Source organism: Poecilia latipinna, unplaced genomic scaffold, assembly GCF_001443285.1.
Source record: "Poecilia latipinna isolate Pla-1442-1.1 unplaced genomic scaffold, P_latipinna-1.0 Scaffold542, whole genome shotgun sequence".
NCBI classification, from domain to species: Eukaryota; Metazoa; Chordata; class Actinopteri; order Cyprinodontiformes; family Poeciliidae; genus Poecilia; species Poecilia latipinna.
Genome location: NW_015113158.1, coordinates 114,487 through 133,056, shown reverse-complemented (window position 1 = coordinate 133,056; position 18,570 = coordinate 114,487). Strand labels below are relative to the sequence as shown.

At 39.4% G+C, this 18,570-nt stretch overlaps 2 protein-coding genes across 2 annotated transcripts; one reads left to right on the top strand and one right to left on the bottom strand.

Annotated features, from left to right (window-relative positions):
- The first annotated feature begins 2,576 nt into the window (after positions 1–2,576).
- On the top strand, positions 2,577–13,387 carry LOC106952835 (COPI coat complex subunit beta 2). Its single transcript, XM_015041210.1, has 22 exons — positions 2,577–2,679; positions 3,116–3,253; positions 3,578–3,664; positions 3,800–3,926; positions 4,024–4,172; positions 4,258–4,404; positions 5,067–5,166; positions 5,250–5,392; positions 5,477–5,676; positions 5,982–6,092; positions 7,002–7,090; positions 7,873–7,979; positions 8,054–8,197; positions 8,330–8,460; positions 8,544–8,751; positions 9,029–9,139; positions 10,138–10,352; positions 10,436–10,528; positions 10,720–10,900; positions 11,246–11,317; positions 11,795–12,733; positions 12,822–13,387. Exons 1-22 carry the CDS (start codon positions 2,677–2,679, stop codon positions 12,897–12,899), a joined length of 3,573 nt encoding a protein of 1,190 aa, XP_014896696.1. The 5' UTR covers positions 2,577–2,676; the 3' UTR covers positions 12,900–13,387.
- mrps22 (mitochondrial ribosomal protein S22) lies at positions 13,377–18,332 on the bottom strand. The gene is made up of 8 exons (XM_015041211.1): positions 18,200–18,332; positions 17,784–17,932; positions 17,545–17,709; positions 17,305–17,448; positions 16,917–17,000; positions 16,336–16,481; positions 15,421–15,529; positions 13,377–13,807 (listed from the first exon to the last, which is right to left on the bottom strand). Exons 1-8 carry the CDS (start codon positions 18,324–18,326, stop codon positions 13,715–13,717), a joined length of 1,017 nt encoding a protein of 338 aa, XP_014896697.1. The 5' UTR covers positions 18,327–18,332; the 3' UTR covers positions 13,377–13,714.
- Positions 18,333–18,570: the final 238 nt, after the last annotated feature.

Sequence of the window (18,570 nt, the reverse complement as noted above, 5' to 3'; positions counted from 1 at the left end):
ATTATGTGCAGTTTTCAGCAAACTCCCAAGGCAATTAAAATTGTAGTTTGTCAGGTTCCACTCTTCTTTTTAACGTCTGTTATCGCTCCCTAGCGTTTAAACAATCGTGCTTTTAAGAATAAAATAAATACAAAATATTTTTTATTTAATTTAATAAATGTATTTATTTTAAAGGCACTCATACATTTTATATCGCAATAATGTTGAGCATCAATAGTAACGGCAAATGGAATGCATAAAGGGAGGGCTGTGGTTGAATTTGATTTATTAAACTTATGCATTGTTGGCATCTTTGGTAATTTCTGATGTTGTGCTTCCTCACTTATTGTTTCTTCCCTTTAGCTCAGCCCAAATGTTTTTCTTTCCTGTGTTGATTTGGCCATGTTGGATCATTATCTTAATGAGAGACCAGCTGTCTTCACATTTTCACTTTTCTGGAAGAAGCTACAAGACAAACATTTAAAATCTCTTCTTTCATGATGCCTTTAACCATAACAAGATTCCCGTGCCTCTGGAAGAGAAACAGGCCAGAGGGTAAAAGAAAAGAGCCTCTGCATCAGTTCACAAGTCACAAATTACTGAACAGTCTTAGGGCTGCAAATGTAAGCTACAAACGTATGAATATTTCAGTTACAATTATTTTAAGTTTAGAAGGTTACCAGTAATAGTACCTCAAGTGATGTTGTGAAAAACCATTACTTCTTACTGATTATTTTACATTTCTCTGTGGGAAATTATGCTACAGCAGTAAAGCATGTGTGTATGTTTGTTTAATTTGTTTTGACATTTAAAAAGATGGCATGCATGTAATAAATTGGGTCTATCAGTTTTTTTTTTTACCAGAAAATTTAAAATTTTCCGCTTATTTGTTTCATAAACTGTGATTTGAAGGCTGTTTATAAATCATTTTCAACAGGTTGCATACATGCAAAGATTTATTTACAGTGTGTGAAAGAATTACACTCGCTTTCCAGTTAGACATTTTTCTGAAAATATTTCTTGAGAAATTATGTAAAGGAAAATATATCAGTGACTCCTGAATTTAATCTGAAATACTAATTTGTGTTTCAACCCCAAATACCTTAGCAATTGATCAGGAGTGAATTCAAAGTTCTGAAGTGGTTCAAGGTATTAACGATTTATGAATTAATAAAAAGTTTAATTTCAAATTTAACTAATTAAATTTCAGAGTAAGATTTTTTTTTATATAAAATATAAGATGCTTTCATTTGCCTTCTGATTTTTATGTAGATTTCAAAGTTCACAATTCAAACGCCAGAGGGAGACAAAATCGTTTTATTTTTCTATCACCCTTTATTTTGAAACTGACTTGAATTAGAAAGTAATAAAATTTATATTTCAGGTGTACTGTTCATAAGTAAAAGCTGGACTCTTGGAGTCTAATCAGAAAAAAACACACAACAGAACTTTTTTTTTTTTTTTTTTCAAAATTTTTTGTTTTAAAGGTTCCTAACAGGAAATGTGGCCATACTGTCAATCAATCGATCAAGTTGTATAACACATTTCAGGAATATGGCAGTTCAAAGTGGTTTACATCATAAAAAAAATACATACACACACAAAATACAAAGTTATAGAACACACAGTCAACAATTCTTGGGTCATTCCAAACATCCTCTCCATAGTCTTAATTGGTGTCACAGGCAGCATTATGTTGCGGGAAAGTTTTTGTTGTTGTTGTTGTTTTTCTTAGTCGGGACAGTGACATAGGTCAGACTTGATAAGAAGACGGAAGAAAATATTGCCATTGAGAATTGTAAAATTCTAATAAAATACACTATACATAAAATACACTGTTTCAATGTGACAAAATAACAAAAATAGTTCAGTGGGTATTACCTTGGAAAACCAGAGTAAATTATCTACAACCGAGACAGATCTAATTCCGCATTAGCTGATTTAAACTAAACTAAACTAAACTAAACTAAACGTTTTAATGTAATGCCGACAAAACACCACATTCCTAAAATAGAATCAGTTTTTTTTTATTGTCGTGCATCAGTATTTGTATGAGTTGCAGGTACAAAGTGTTCTGAAATCGCTGAAAATCCACGTTGCAAAAAAAAAAAAAAAAAGTGTCAAGTCAAGTTTGCGTCGACACAGACAAAACAGGAAGTTGAATTTCTCATCTTCAAAGTAAATGCTTACAAAACAATTTGAAAGAGACAACAAAGAATCCACAAACCCCTAACCAGCTGAAGCTAAAAGAGCTTTTGGCAAAAATTATTACGAATTAAACTTAAATAAATTCAGATTTGGTGACGTTTGTGCCATGTTCGAACTCAAAATTAATATTCATGAGTATGAATTTGGATACACAGGTAAGACTGATAAACGTTAGAACTGCTTCACCATATTAGCTTATAAAACTTAATCTTAACTTAGCTATTCATGCGCAACACATTTTTCTCCTAGTTTATAGTTTTGTTTATGTTTGTTCTTCCCGTTTTTTGCTAAAGGCGTTAATTTTGTTACTCGTCACTTCGGGCAAAGTATTTACTTTGAAAAGCATCACCGGAAGTTGTTTAGATATTGTCTTCAGCATGATAATCAAACTTTTCTCCGTTTAACTGGAGGGACCTGAAGCAGCACAGCAGCAGGATGGTAGGTGGGTTCTCCCTGGACTGTAACTGAGACACACGCTGACGTGGAGACATGGTAGGTGTCCCAAACAAACTATTTATCACGTCACAGTTTAAAAATGTGTTATTATCAGAACTGTACTTGCCACCCTGTTATACTTTAATGGCACTTAGAAAAAAGTACAGTAAACTCTCACAGCTCAAAATTTAAAAAAAAAGCCCAATATATACATCGAACCTTCATAATAAGCATTTAATTTGAAAAATCTTAACAAACTCAACGTGTTGGAATGTATATTTTATTCTTTCATATGTCGTGCGATCGGTGAGAAATCATCGATGTGAAAAAAAATTTAGGCAGGCATGCATGCAAAATGTGGTATGGGAGAACAGACACACCCACTCCCTAACTAAAGCCAGAACGTGATTTAAAGCTGCAGAGGAGCATCCTCCAGCCTAGCAGATGCACAATGTTGACCCCGCTCGTTTTTATTGTCTCTTATATTAACCAGCCTCTGAGATTGGACATCCAGCGGAGGCTGACAGCTCGGTCAGAGAGAGTGAAGAGTGCCGACCTGCACCCCACTGAGCCGTGGATGGTGCTCAGCCTCTACACCGGCACTGTTGTCGTCTGGAACCATGAAACACAGGTGTCTATGAACCACTCCCGTCATTTCGGACTCACTCCCTCCTAATTTTATTCCAACATTTCACTCAAGAATGCTTATGTTTCAGTAAAACAAAAAGGATTCACTTGTCGCCCAAAGTTCAGACAGATCAAATTTCCAATCTTGACCAATTGGACTTAAGCCTAGACCTTATTTATATATTTAAATAATTAATATAAAGATACAATAAAATAAGTATGTACATGTGCATCGCTTCAAAAAACCCTTACAATGATACATTTTGATAAGGTTTCTGTGGCATGAACTCTTCAGTAATACTCTCTGACCTTGCTTCTCTGTTCCTAGGCAATTGTTAAATCCTTTGAGTTGTGCGATCTGCCTGTTAGAGTGGCCAAGTTTGTAGCCAGGAAACACTGGATCATTACCGGAGCAGTAAGTGGTTTCTGGATAAAAGTTTGTGCACAAATCTTTTCTGTGACTCTTAATTTTGCAGAACAAAAGCAGCTATTCTGCTGCTGTGGACTGAATTGGGATCATGTTTTGATAAATCTGTTCGCTTGCCCACAGGATGACATGCAGATCCGTGTGTTCAACTACAACACGCTAGACAGGGTCTTCATGTTCGAAGCCCACTGCGACTACATCCGCTGTGTCGCTGTGCACCCCACGCAGCCCTTTGTCCTCACCAGCAGCGGTAGGAAATGCCTACCTGGAGTCATGCAAAATACAGTCGTCCAAAGACAACATGTAAACATTTACTGAGTTGTCTGACGAGCGGTGTGTGTTTCCAGATGACATGCTGATCAAACTGTGGGACTGGGACAGAAAGTGGATGTGCTGTCAGGTGTTTGAGGGGCACGCACACTACGTCATGCAGGTCGTCTTCAACCCTAAAGACAACAACCAGTTTGCCAGTGCCTCTCTAGACAGAACCATTAAGGTACACAAACATAGGTGAGCACAGACTAAAACTACAACTATACTTCTAAAACACTAGTGCTACAAGTCATCTTGCTGTACTGTAGGTGTGGCAGTTGGGCTCCAAGTCTCCCAATTTCACTCTTGAGGGTCACGAGAAAGGAGTGAACTGCATTGATTACTATAACGGAGGAGACAAGCCCTACCTTATATCAGGAGCAGATGATCATCTTGTGAAGATCTGGGATTATCAGGTAATCCAACACACATTGGATGCATATAAACATGGATCCTCAAGTAGTACACCTAAAAAAAGAGCACCTATTATAAGATTAAGAGCAAGTATGATAAAAAAAAGTTTATTCAGCTTCAAATAAAATCTACATTAAACCAGTGCTACAAAAGGCATCGATCTTTTGACCAAGAGCAAAAGCACATATTTAAAGTATATTTTTATTGAGATCCAGCTGTGTTTATATTAGTTGACTAACATTCCTCTTTTGTTTCTCAAAAAGAACCTGCTGACGCCTACAAACGTGAGTTTAATTTGGAAAGTTTAATCTGGAGTTGCTCCCGGTTTACCGGTGGGAAATCCGAATTTGGATTCCCAGTTTTGACTAAAACTTGAACGCAGCATTAGTTCCTGGAAAGTTGAGAGTGTAAACAACCTACTCAGCTAAAAACAACATGCTTAATACTGGTGAAACTAGCACTTTTCAATATCTAGACGTCTATAAATCGACGTGGCAATTTGGAAAACAGAATATCAGTTTTGATATAAAACCATATCATTTTTCCAAAGGATAGAAAGTGAGTCATGGGTTTCCGTCTGAAAACTGAAAGCGGCATTTTCCTCAGGTGGTTTGTATTAATACCACCAGGTAAAGCCTTCGTCTCTTCTGATTTTATTTGCCAGAACAAAACGTGTGTTCAGACCCTGGAGAGTCATGTGCAGAATGTGACCTGCGTCTGCTTCCACCCTGAACTGCCGGTCATCCTCACAGGATCTGAGGACGGTGAGTAAAACCTGTCTCAGTTATTACTGGGTCACAAAGAGAACACTAACCTGGTTCCACTTTTCCACTTGACACACCCACAGGCACTGTCAGAGTTTGGCACTCCAACACCTACAGACTTGAAAACACACTTAATTACGGGCTGGAACGAGTGTGGTGTATATGTGGGCAGTCTGGCTCCAACAATATAGCTCTGGGCTATGATGAAGGCAGCATCATCATTAAGGTTTGTGCACCGTCAGAGCTTTAGATGAGTGCACTGTTACGTTTTCATGAATACATATTTATATTTATCCTCACCTTGTTTCAGCTGGGTCGGGAGGAGCCGGCCATGTCCATGGACTCCAGTGGGAAAATCATGTGGGCCCGTCATTCTGAGGTGCAGCAGGCCAACCTGAAGACGCTGGGAGAGACAGAGATTCAGGACGGAGAGAAGCTCCCACTTGGTGCCAAAGACATGGGCAGCTGTGAGATTTACCCACAGACCATTCAACACAGCCCCAATGGCAGGTGAGCCATTGCAGAGTGGGAATATAACCAAAGCAGTCATCATACGTGACCCAAACAGGAGACTTTTTAAATTTGACATTAAGTGTCGTCATCTCCATTTCGAATGGAAAGGCAAGCTTGTGTAAACTGGAATGCTTGACATTAGTGCTGGTAAAATTGTGTCTATACATGCTGATGGCTTGAGTGAAACCTCATATCTGTTATTGTTACAGTCAATGTCATGTTTCATTTTAACAAAACTTGATAGGTATTCTGTCTGAGATTTCTAAATGGATACATATGTGGTGTGCGTTTCATTCTGGCAGATTTGTAGTGGTGTGCGGAGATGGGGAATATATCATCTACACCGCGATGGCCCTGAGGAACAAAAGCTTTGGCTCTGCTCAGGAGTTTGTCTGGGCACACGACTCCTCACAGTAAGTTCTACCAATTAAAGGAAGTCCTTTTTTGTTAAGCATTTAAAATATATATACACACATATATATATATATATATATATATATATATATATATATATACACACACACACATACATACATATATGTGTGTGTGTGTGTTCCCTTTCTAAAACAAGTATATTTATTATTGAAATATTGTAAAAGAAAAAAAAAAGGTTAGAGTTTTTGTAAAAAGTTTGGTAAAGTTTGTACTTTTTTTCTTAGTTAGTTATAGCTCCTTCGCCGTTTCCACTGTTGTTGAAAAGTTTAGTCACTGAGCTCTAAACTGAATTTTTTGTATTTTTTCAGAATTAAAAGTTTGGATTTCAGAAGAAGTAATGAAAATGGTTAAGACTTTAGTTGCCTTTTTAAAGATGTCAGAACTGTGCCACAGATGATATACAGATAATATTAGCATTAGATGCTTGCTTTAAAACAAGACTTGACTTCCAGTTCATACTTCCTCTTTGAGTGACAATGTTTTTATCTTTACTTTTCATCTATTTATTAATGTCACATGCCATTTTTATTTCTTCTTTAATTAGGTAAAGCACCTTGAAATGCCTTGCTGTTGAAATGTGCTATGCAAATAAAATTTGATTGATTGATTGATTGATTGATGTCCTGGTGTGAAGTCATTAAAACATCCCATTGTTATACACCATGATTTTACCATCTGAGCATTTATTAATTATACCCAATTGAAGAGGTTCAGTGAAGTCTGAATGGATCATTAGGAAGATCAAAATGGCAGCTTTTGAAAACTGTTGAGGCTCCCTTTAGCCTCTTCTCTAATCCAACTCACTGGGTTTAAATTGTCCAAAGTTCTGTTCCAACAGCATAAATCCAGTATTTAAAATGACACACCTTTTTTTTGTTTCTGTGCAGGTATGCCACGAGGGAGGGCAATAGCGTGGTGAAAATATTTAAAAACTTTAAAGAGAAGAAGACTTTCAACCCTGATTTTGGGGTTGATGGTACGTTTCTTTTGCCACTTAAATCACTTTTTTCTACATTCAAATAGTAAAATGAACTGAATCTATGTACTACTGTACTGGCTAATCAAAGTGCTTTATCTGTGTTTAAAAGTGTAAACATACTTATGTTGTTTACATGTGGTGCCTTTAAATGACATTACATTTGAAAATTTGGTTTCAGGGTTGAGCAGCAGAGTTGGTTATGTTGGTAGCACCAACAAATAACTCGTCAAATCCTGTCTGCCAATGCCGAACAGCATGTTCTGGCATTGACCCTTATTGGGTGTTGTTCATTGAACTGGGGGATGTACCATTTCTCAACCGGTTCTTGTTGCAAGTCAGCTGATGTGGTTATGTTGGTCACTCTGGTGCGAACAGCTGACCCAGGATGTTCAGTGAGGTTAAGATCAGGACTGCTATAAATTTGAGAGTTTACCAGGTTTACTCCCAAATTCTGGTGGTAAACCTGATAAACTCTGCCCCGAGGGGACAAGTCTTGCCACCTTGGAGGATGGAATTTGGTCCCTAAAAATGGTATAGGGTTGTCACTTAGAGTAAAGTCTATTCTTGATCATTTGGAGCATTGAAGTCACCTCCAAGCCTTTTTTTCCAGTATGTCACCCTGTGCTTTGACACCACCTCCACCAAAATTTGTCTGGTACTGAAATGTTTTTAACGGTTGCAACCCACAAAGGTATTTTCCTTACAAATATGGCAAAGAAAATAATCTTCCACATGTTCCTACTTTAATTGATATGTTCATTTTTATCCCTTCCGATCAGGCATCTTTGGTGGCTTCTTACTGGGAGTGAGGTCAACCAGCGGACTGGCTTTCTATGACTGGGAAAGCTCCAGTTTGATCCGCCGTGTTGAGATCCTGCCTAAACATGTCTGTCACAATCTCCTTAGTGCTAGTCTAAATTAACTGCAGCTTTTTCATAAGCCTTTCATTGGTCCCTGCAGATGTTCTGGTCTGACTCTGGGGAGCTCGTGTGTATTGCTACAGAAGAGTCCTTCTTTGTGTTGCGCTACCTGACAGAGCGAGTGTCAGCAGCACAGGAGTCTAAAGAAACACTGACAGAGGATGGGATAGAAGATGCGTTTGAGGTCAGAGCTGTTTCTGGTGGTTTGTTGTGAAATGTTATCGTAAGATGCTGATATAAAAGGGAAAACTTCATTGTCTTTCCTTTAAGTTTTCATTTCATGGCTTCTGTTTGTTGTGGTTCTTCTGCTTCCCAGGTACTGGGTGAGGTCCAGGAGGTTGTAAAGACAGGTCTGTGGGTCGGAGACTGCTTCATCTATACCAGCTCCGTAAACAGACTCAACTACTATGTTGGAGGAGAGATCATAACCATTGCTCACCTGGACAGGTAGCACATTTTCATTTGCTTTTATAGGCTAACGAAATAAAAGGTGCATTAAAATGCCATTTCATTGTAAAAACTCTGAATAGGACCATGTATCTGCTGGGCTACATCCCAAAGGACGACCGTCTCTATCTAGGAGACAAGGAGCTCAACGTCATCAGTTACTCCCTGCTGCTGTCTGTGCTGGAATATGAGACAGCTGTCATGAGGAAAGATTTCACCACGGCTGACAGGGTCCTTCCCACAATACCAGTGGAGCAGAGGACCAGGGTCGCCCACTTCCTGGAGAAACAGGTGTCACTGTCCTCTCAGCATTTGTCCTTTTGAAGTTTGCTGCCATGCTTGAACTTACTGCCAACCTAGTGATGTTGTACTTGGATCTAAGATTTAGAAAAGACAAGGAAGCCAGATGCAGTCAAACCTCTGGTTAAAATGTTCTGTTTTATGGCAAGGATGCATCTTCTCCTGGTCCTTATACCTGCCTCACATTTAACTGTGGTCATATGGCAGCTCTGTTTCAGTGTTATTGAAGAAAGTTTAATGTTTTTTTTTAATGCATTTTCTTTCGTAGGGCTTCAGACAGCAGGCGCTGGCTGTGTCCACTGACCTGGAACACAAGTTTGAGCTTGCTCTGCAGCTGGGCGAGCTGGGGGTGGCGCATGAACTGGCACTGGAGGCAGAGGTCAGAGAAAGCCTCATGCTATGTTGATGTATGGCTGCAGTTCAGCACCGCTTTAAAACCTTGATAAGAGAGAAACAAATTCAACCAGAATTTTTCTGACCTGTCATTTTTCTTCTAAAAAAAATGTTTGACAATGAAACAATGAAAATCTGAAAATTTTATATTAATTTAAGCCTTTACAGATTTTGTTTACAGGTCACCTTAGTTGAATGTGTTAGGATAGGTTAATGTGCTATATAAAATATGTTCGTTACATTTTTTGCTCAACATCATTAGCTAATGAGATTTTAGCATATCCTATTTGGGCTCCTTTCAGAATGAGCTGTTTCAAGTCTTCTTGTCACATTAAATCCAAATAAACTGCTGCTAGAAGAATTCTCCCAAATCAATGTTTACACTCACACTTGAAAATGGCTGCAAACAGATGAGCAATTATACAACTGCACATCTTTGAAAAGCGTTAGTAGAGCTTCTTGCACAACCAATAATAACGAAGCAAATGGCATCTGGATAGTAAGTCCACAACAAAACGCTTGCCTTTTCCAGCAGCCATAGTACGGTGCATACAGTGGTAAAACCAGCTGACCAAATCTGCTTTTGCTCTACTGGGGTTGCTAGGTAACGGGCTGGGCTCCACTGGGGTTGCTAGGTGAGGGACATTCCTGCTGATTTGTGACATTACATTCAGAAGGTCTTTGAAATGGCTCATTTTCTAGACACAACGTTAACTTATTGTAAAAAAAAAAAAAAAATATATATATATATATATATACACACACACACACACACACACAAAAATAAATAAAAAAACCACTGGGTGTTTTTTTTTTTTTAAGTGTGTGGTAATTTCATTTGGGAAGTACCCAGATGGAAGTACAAAAATGTGTAAACTATGAATTTTGCCACATCTGTGTACTCTCTAAGAGATGGAGAGTTATTATTTAGTCAACAATCTTTTCTGTTGTCTCTTTGACTCCTTTGCGTGTTGGGGGCTTCAGTCAGACCATAGATGGAAGCAGTTGGCCGAAGTTGCCTCTACAAAGGGGCAGTTCAGCCTGGCTCAGGAATGTCTGCACCAAGCTCAGGATTACGGTGGATTACTTCTGCTGGCAACCGCCTCAGGCAGGGCAGAAATAGTAGGGAAACTGGCCGAGGGAGCGGAGAAAGATGGGAAGACCAACGTGGCCTTCCTCACCTACTTCATTCAAGGAAGGTTGGTATTTCTGGAACAGTTTGTTCTGTTTTTGTTGCTTTTAACATTTGGCGTGTTGTTACTCTTATATTTTGTTTTGGCAGAACTGACAAATGTTTGGAGCTGCTTATTAAAACTGATCGATTGCCAGAGGCTGCTTTCCTGGCAAGAACATACATGCCCAGTCAAGTCTCAAGGTAAAGGTGTTTCTAATCGGTTTTCCCCATGTTGTTGAATGGCTAACTTCCAAATCCTGTTTCTGTGGAACTCCTGCATAAACTACTTTGTAACTTTTAAATTCCCAAGGTCAGGATGCAAATAAAGTTGAAAAGCTCTCCTGTTCCTTAAGGTTTACTGGTGCGAGCTGGGTCTGTCTCTCTTCCTCCAGGGTGGTGAAGCTGTGGAAGGAGAACATGTCCAAGGTTAACCAGAAGGCAGCAGATGCGCTGGCTGTCCCGGATCAGTACAACAACCTGTTCCCTGGCCTCCAGCAAGCTCTGCTGGCTGAGCAGTACCTAAAGGAGACTCATGTTGGGGTCAGACCTGCTGCAGAATACCCCCTCATTGTGGTCAGTGGTCTGTTTAAGCTCAAACATTGTCAGAAAAAAAACTTTAAAATGACGCACATAGGCTTTAACTGGAGACGTTTTAGCACCGTTGCTTCAGAATGGTAAGGTTTTTGGTTCTAGGGTCTCTTACTTCATGCATGAGTTATTCCTCTTAAGTTCAAAGCAGCCAAGTTAGGTTAGGTTTTTTGTTTTATTTAATCCAACTAGGGAGCATGTTTTTTTTTTTTTTGTCCACCTTGCGCCCAAAGACTGTGGGGAGGCACTTCAACAGGTAGTAGAAAAGGGATTGATGGATTACTAGAAATAAATTTTGCTTGTTTTTTTTTTTTTTTTTCTGTTCTCAAGTCAAACGAGGACCGTGATGTTCTGGAGGAGTCCAAAGGTTTTATCACCAAAGGAGAGATGACTGAGCCAGGGGTGAGGAGAAAACTCTGTGCATCTTTGCGGTCTCTTTTAGACACTAACCAGATGATCTGCAGATAGAACTTTAGGCTGCATTTGCAACTCTTGTTTATGTGTAAATTGAGTTTGATTGGAACAGATTGTTATAAAGTGTTTGTGAGGACTGAATTTCCTTGTATATATTGAAAGAAATCACAATAGAGTGTTTCTCTTATACAGTAACATTTTTTTGCTGTTGTAACCAAGTTTTTCAAGCATGAACTCAAATAGTTCTTGACTGACAACAAAGCAATAACACCTGACCTCTGTGTAATCATCGCCACCTAGTGGCCATCCATGGCATTTCAGGATCTGTTACAGGGATTCTTGTAAATGCCTATTGTTCTAAATGGGGAAAAAAAAAAATCTTTTTCACAAAGTTGTGTAGGAGCCATGATTTAATTGAGAGAAGTCATGCAGTATTTTAACTGTTGTGTGGTGTTTGTTTTGAAGGAGGCAGAGAGAAGCATGAATGAAAGCCCTGCTGCATCTTCAGAAGCAACGGTAATGGAAGAACCCATTCCAATACAACATGAGCCTCCTGCTGATCCTGTTCCGGAGACAGAGAAAATATTTAGTTTTCCAGAGGAAGCTCCTCTGTCTGTCTTTGCCACCAAAGACTATGTTGAGCCAAACCCAGCACTGTCTGAGTGTCGAGTTAAAGGGGAAAACATCATGAAATCAGAGACTTTACTTATTCCAGAGGAACGCTTGATCCAGAAACCCTGCACTGAGGTTCCTGCCAAAGACTCAGAGGCTGTACAGTCCAGTCCAGTCGAAGGTGTAGATTTATCTGATGAGGTGGCTGATCAGGGCGTAGCTTCAGCAGCTGAAGCTCAGCCAGATATCACGGCATCTGGAGAGGAAGAAACACAAATGGCAGATGATGAGCTAATTAGCACGGATCTAAAAGCCAAGTCTGTAATTGCATCAGAATCTGCAGCATTAGAGGAAACATCCAGCCCTGATCAACTGGAAACAGTCACCGTTCCCTTGGTTGCTACAGCAACAGAAGAAATTCCAATTGCGAAGCTACCTGTAGCAGTAGGGGAGCTCGTCTCTTTAGAACCAACAGAACGTTCCCTGCTGGCTGTTCCATCAGTTGCGGGCCAGGCTTTTTCAGATCCGATCCTCGATTCATCGCTAGACTCAGATGAAGATGCATCAGCGTCGTTGAAGCCGGTCGCAGTGTGGGAGGATGAGCAAGAACAAGAGGAGAAAACTGCAGAACCTCCAGCAGAGATGGAGGATGGGTCGGAAACGGGCGATATTCCTGAGGCTGAACCAGAAGGATCAGACGACCCAGCAGAGGCGACCGTGGCAGAGCAGGAAGCAGGCTCTGAAGGAACACAGGACCTAGCAGAAGATCTCGAGGAAGCAATCGACCATGAGGTAAACTGTGGGTTTATTTATTAGAAATTAAATTAGGGGAATTTCAGTAAGGTCCTTAATGTAACCTAACGTTTATCTTATTCTCCAGGACCTTGATGATCTGGATCTGGACAGTTTTGAACTGGAGGACATCGACACCTCAGACATGAATCTGCTGGTTGAATAGTGGAACATTATTCTGGACATTTTCTCGAGACCAAATAACTAAAAGTGCCATTTTTAAAGCTAACCAACCAAAGTTTTCTTTTACTAAAAGGAGTTAAAATGTGGGTGAAATACAGACTAGTTCTATACTTTAAAGGCCCGGGGAAAGCTGGAAAATTCAGGTCTACATCTTAATGTAGTTAGAACTACCTCTTTTACTCAGACATTACTGTTGATGTGTTATAACTTTTATTAAAAGTTTGTATTTTAACAAGGCAGTCTTAACTTAGTACAAAATGTGTTCAGAAATGTTGAATAAGCATAATTCACTTCTGCAGTCTGCCTCATAATGTTAGAGCTGGGAAACAGATTTACACCGCCAAGCCAGTACCAATATAACTTGTTATAATCAAAGAACCATATTGATGTTATTTCTGCCTTTCAGTTACTAGTTTTATTGCTCGTCTCTTTTTTTCAATAAAATAAATGGATGTGTTTCTGGACTGGAAAGATGATTTTAATGAGCTTTTCCTCATGAATTTCTCTTTATTCTCCGGGATAGCTTGAGTTTACCTTAACATATCGTAAGCTCATTTTGCAACATACATCAATTTAATTCCAGTGATTTAAATGAAATGCATATATGAACAAAGTCTCTGCAAACATAAAGTTTTGGAGTTGAGTCTTTAGATCGACGCTTTCCTTTCAGTGATGATGGACCCAGGGAGGCAAAGAACAGAATGTCGTGTTTCATGTGGAACATAACTTCAGCTCTGGCTTTTTGTAACATTTTACTTCTGAAGTAAAAGTTCAGGTTGTTACTAGGATGTTGGAACATTAGGAAGCCGAGCCTTCAGCGGCTTTCTCTTCGTAGGCCTGCAGAGCCAGCTCGATGTAGCCCGACCTCTGAGACTCCTTTTGAGAATAGATCTGCAGGGACAAACACCACAGGACAGCATTACTAATAAACTCCAGTCCAGGTATATTGTTTATACATCCAGGATGGTCTTCTAGGATACACGTGCATTACAGTAAATCATAACATTGCATAAGAGTTCATTTCTGCCAGAAATTAATTTATATAAGAAAAGTGTATTGATTGATTCGAAGCATTATTTTTCTTAAACGTTCATCTTAACCGGTTTATGGTGAAAATATTTTGCAGTAGAGGATTTTGATCATGGCTTACAGCAAATACAAACTCCAAGATCTGTTTCTCAGTAAACTACAATGTTGCATCATCTAACAGAAATACAATGGCCTACATAATCACAATGAAGAGTGAAGATTCAACAGTTGCAAAGTAGACACACATCCTCCTTGAAGAGGATAAGTCTCTAAAGGTCACTGCTGAATTAGATGGCCGTTTACAGTGTGCTGTATTTAAGCATATCGATGGAAGGTTGAGTGGAAGGAAAAAGTTTAGTAGAATATTGTCTCAGTGTGGAAATGCTGGTGCAACAGCAGCAAATTTTAAAGGCCTTCTACATCAACTGTTCTCTGCAACAATATAACAGGAGTTTGTCATCATCAGCGTATGAAAGTGTGTGTGAATGGAAATGAATCATTTTATGTAAAGCATCTTTGAGTGTCATAATAAAGCACAATATCTCTGATGCCATTTCATTTCATAAGCAACCTCAATAAACAGATAAAATGAAGGCTAGCAGTCCTTATATGTAAACACTTCTGAGAATGATGGTGTGGGGAGGATATGAAAGTGAAGCTCGTGTGTGGAATCTGCATCTCGGAGCGCCTTTATATCTTTGGGAGTGGCAACTCAAGGCCAGCATTCCTTATTTGTGTCTTTAAAGACGGGCAAGGGTGGGAGGGAAGACAGAAGGTCGGAGAAGCAGGGAGACGAGGAGTGAGGGGGAGACGAGGAAGAGAACAGAGGAGCTTATCTAAATGCTTCCTCTCAGCTGACAACACCAACATAGTTGATGCCACAAAGGAGTACAAAAAACAAAAAACAGAAAAGTTTAAAAAAAGAATGTGCAATGTGAAGCAGAGTTTAAGAGAGACCGCACACAGACATGAGCTACAACTGCTCCCTTCATATCTCTGAGCCACTCCTGAATCAAGAAAGTGTCAGAAGCATCTTAGCTGTACCTGCCGATGCGCCCCAACATGTGCTTTAATGGTCATAGTATCACAGCCTTTAACAGGCCTGACCTGAACCCAAGGAGTGGGTTCAGAATTTCCTGCAAGTAGACCTCGAAAAACATAAAAAATTATTTATTCCTTAGCCCTAATAATGGAAATAATTTCACTTTTAAAAGCTATACTAATTTATTAGAATCCACCTGTACAAAGATACTATTCAGAGCATCTTCAATAATGAGCAGTTCTGAGACAAAAAAAAAAAAGATTTCTCATGGACTCTGAAAAAGTCTCCGCCTTGTCGACGCAGCCCTGACATGAACTCTTCCAACTCCTGCTTTAAATCTGAGATCTCACTGGGAACACGAGTCGCGTCGCAAAGTCAGTGGTGGTGTGAAATGGAGAGCAGATATTTCTCATCCTGGCCAAGTTGTCCTCACCTTCAGGAGGTCGGTACCGGCGGCCTGTTGGCTGGTGGCTTCCTGAGCCGACTCACTGTGTGGATGGACCATATGGAACAGAGACACAAGGCTGATGGCATCTTGTAGCCTGCAGACACAAACCCAGACTGAAAACACTGCTACTCCCCCGCAGGTGCAACATCTACAATCATGTTCAATAAATTAGAATACATATCCTGATGAGTCTCGTTCATCATATTATTTGAAAATAACTTTTGAGCAGGTCTTAAACGTACTTTTTATTAAGGTTGTGTGTATATTTTTAATCAGTCAGATGTAATATTCTAAAGACTTAATGCTTTTCGAAATCATTATAAACAAAATTTAAGACAATACAAGTGTACAAAAGAAAATTCCATATTTTACATAGTAATGCCAAGCTTCTTTTATTCACACAAGGCATTGTATGGGTTGGCAACAGAAGTGAACCACTGCCAAAGACGAATGTCGTCCAGCCAACTGGTGATAAATTTAAACCTACCCATGAAAGATGCAAAAAACAAAAACAAACACAAAAAAAAAAAAAAAAAAACTAGCCAGCTAGTTTGACACATTAGCAGCTGGTTAGCAGTAGCCTCAATCACTTCAAACCACAGAATGGAATGAGGATGTTTAAATGCGACTTTAAACTGAAGACATTTTAGATCTTAATTTTAGACTTTTTAACAATGTGTGGATACCTTGTAATTTTAAATGTTATGTTTTCATTGGCTGTAAACGGAAAATCATCATAACCAACGAGAATAAAGGCTTTCAAGCATCCGTCTGGGTGTAATTAATCTATATAATTTGCTTCACTTACAAATAAAGTTTTTGAAATAGAGCTTTCAATAATATTCTAATTTATTGATTAGGTGTGTATTTATAGGATTATATGAAAAAAAAAAACCCCACATGTCTCTCCTCAGCATGTCTGCTATAAGTCCATCAACTCTGCGAGCGTTGACCAGGTACCAAGCCAGGCCTCCAAAGTGCCTGGTGGATCGCAGAAGATTGTATTTGCCGTTTTTCTCCAGGTCCTCATATGTGGCTTCGTGCACCTACACAGAACAGGAAGTCAGTGACTATTGCTCATACTGGATCAGGAAAATTCTCTTCGGATCAAACACTCAACTCTGAAAAACCAAGATCCTGGAGAAGGTGCGTGGGTTGTCAGACCAATTGATACTTTTAGTACTTTCTGGGTTCCAATTTTTAATAAACAGGTTTTCCTTCATAGTGACCAACTCTTTAAAAGCATTTTGCTTCTCTGGAGCTTTTAGCTGTGGTTCAGCACAAAACCATGTGGTTAATAGATAGTTTATGGGCTATTCACAAGTTAAAAAAGGAGAAAGGTTTAACACAGTTCTCTTTTTTATGAAGGAATGGAAAAGAATATCTATCCATACTTCAGACACTCTCTTGTTTATCTGTTAAAACAGAATTTCCTATCTTCCAGTTTTTTTTAGTTAGAATAAAGACCGGTGTAAACTTACTCTAATATAATCTGCAGAACCTGGCTCAAACTGGACCAGACACAGGTTCAATACATCCTCATGACGGTCCTGGGAAAACACAATCTGCAACAGAAAAGAGATGTAACTTGGTTAAAAATAAAAAATAAAAATAGGATTTGATATTTGTTGCACACATGAAGAAATGCGCAAAGCAGAAATTTGGAAAAGATTCACATGATATTTTGGCCTCATGTATACTGACCACAACATGTTTAGAAAACACACTGGAATATTAAGATTTCTGACTCAGTCTAGGAAAAAGGTTATCAAAACTTCACACAGCAACAGCGTTTGAAGGTTAAACTTGTGAAGCACAAAGAGCCAGAAGGAAAAAATACTTGGTTAAACCCATTAGGCTGCTGCCCACCTTCAGGTTCTCTTCTTTGAAGAGGACATGTGGCATCAGTTTCCGACCCAGTTTGGGGAAATAGACCTGAACGAGACGATCTCTCTCCTCCCAGGTCGCCTTCCTAAGAGTCCCATCAGGCTCTCGTACAACTATGAACCTCTCCTGAACAGAGTAAAAAAGCAATTGTGGACATTTGTACTTATTTTAACTCCACTTAGTAAAATATCCGCACAAAGAGGAACAGTAAAGTGTGTGTACCCTGTGTGGGATGCTGTAGGTTATGTCAGTGAAAACATATTTGGCTGTGTCCATGCCATCCAGGATCTTATCCACAGCCAGGACGTCGTCGATGGGCTTCCTCTCTGGAAGGACGGGGGGCATCTGAAGTTGCTTCTTTGCTTCCTCTGTGGCAAACTGTATAGCCTGAAAGCACACACGGGGGATTAAAATTATTAAATTTATGAGGTGTGTGTGTGATACTGAGCTGTAATGGTTACCTGCTCCAGCTGTTCATCCGTCATAAGTTTATAGGTGGGCGGCTTCATTTCTTGTTTAATGGGTCGGAAGACTTTCTGCAGGTCCAGTCCAGTTATCCTGGTGAGGATGTCCTGCACAGCTGCATCTGTGAACCGGGGCTTTGCACCACCTGTGGGTTATAACAGTTAATCATGTCTTAAAATAAAGATTTAGAGAACCCAATGTAGCATTATAACTTGTTTTAAGATACACATCTAGCTTCAATAGATGTACACAATATCTCACTTTTAGCCTCTTTACATTGAAGTAAAATACGAATTTCGGACAATATATTTTGCAAAGCCTGTAGTGGGGGTTAACGAAACAAGCTACAAGGTCAGCATTAAAAAATTAACATTATTCAACCATAATAGCCTTATCAAAAAATAAAAGCTACCTTTTACACTTGTTTCATCACAAAACGTTCTCGCGTTACATTTAAGCAATGTTTTCCTGATCCTCTGTACATCTTTAACCCGATAAAAGCTCTGAAACAAGCAACGCGCTGTGCCCAGCGCCGCCATCTTTGTTATTACCTCATCTACGCAGCTGCGCAGTGACGTCTGACTTGTCTCTGGGTGCGCACCATTTGTAGCCCGGGAGAGCAAGGCGGTGCAGATATAGTGATACGTTTTCAAACGGCGCGTCAACAGGGCCTAGATGTCCTGCTTTAATCAATCGGTGACGGCAACGAATAGAATTGTATAGTTGTTTAGGTACCGTTGTGATTTCCTTTATTAAACAAACAATGAAGTCATTGTGTCTGCA

Coding starts and splice junctions, on each gene's coding strand:
- LOC106952835 (XM_015041210.1), top strand. Junction 3,927..4,023: donor CTTTGTCCTCACCAGCAGCG/GTAGGAAATGCC, acceptor GTGTGTTTCCAG/ATGACATGCTGATCAAACTG. Junction 8,752..9,028: donor CCCACTTCCTGGAGAAACAG/GTGTCACTGTCC, acceptor TTTCTTTCGTAG/GGCTTCAGACAGCAGGCGCT.
- mrps22 (XM_015041211.1), bottom strand. CDS start 18,326: ATGGCGGCGCTGGGCACAGCGCGTTGCTTGTTTCAGAGCTTTTATCGG. Junction 17,710..17,783: donor CGGATGAACAGCTGGAGCAG/GTAACCATTACA, acceptor GTGTGCTTTCAG/GCTATACAGTTTGCCACAGA. Junction 17,001..17,304: donor TCAAAGAAGAGAACCTGAAG/GTGGGCAGCAGC, acceptor TTTCTGTTGCAG/ATTGTGTTTTCCCAGGACCG.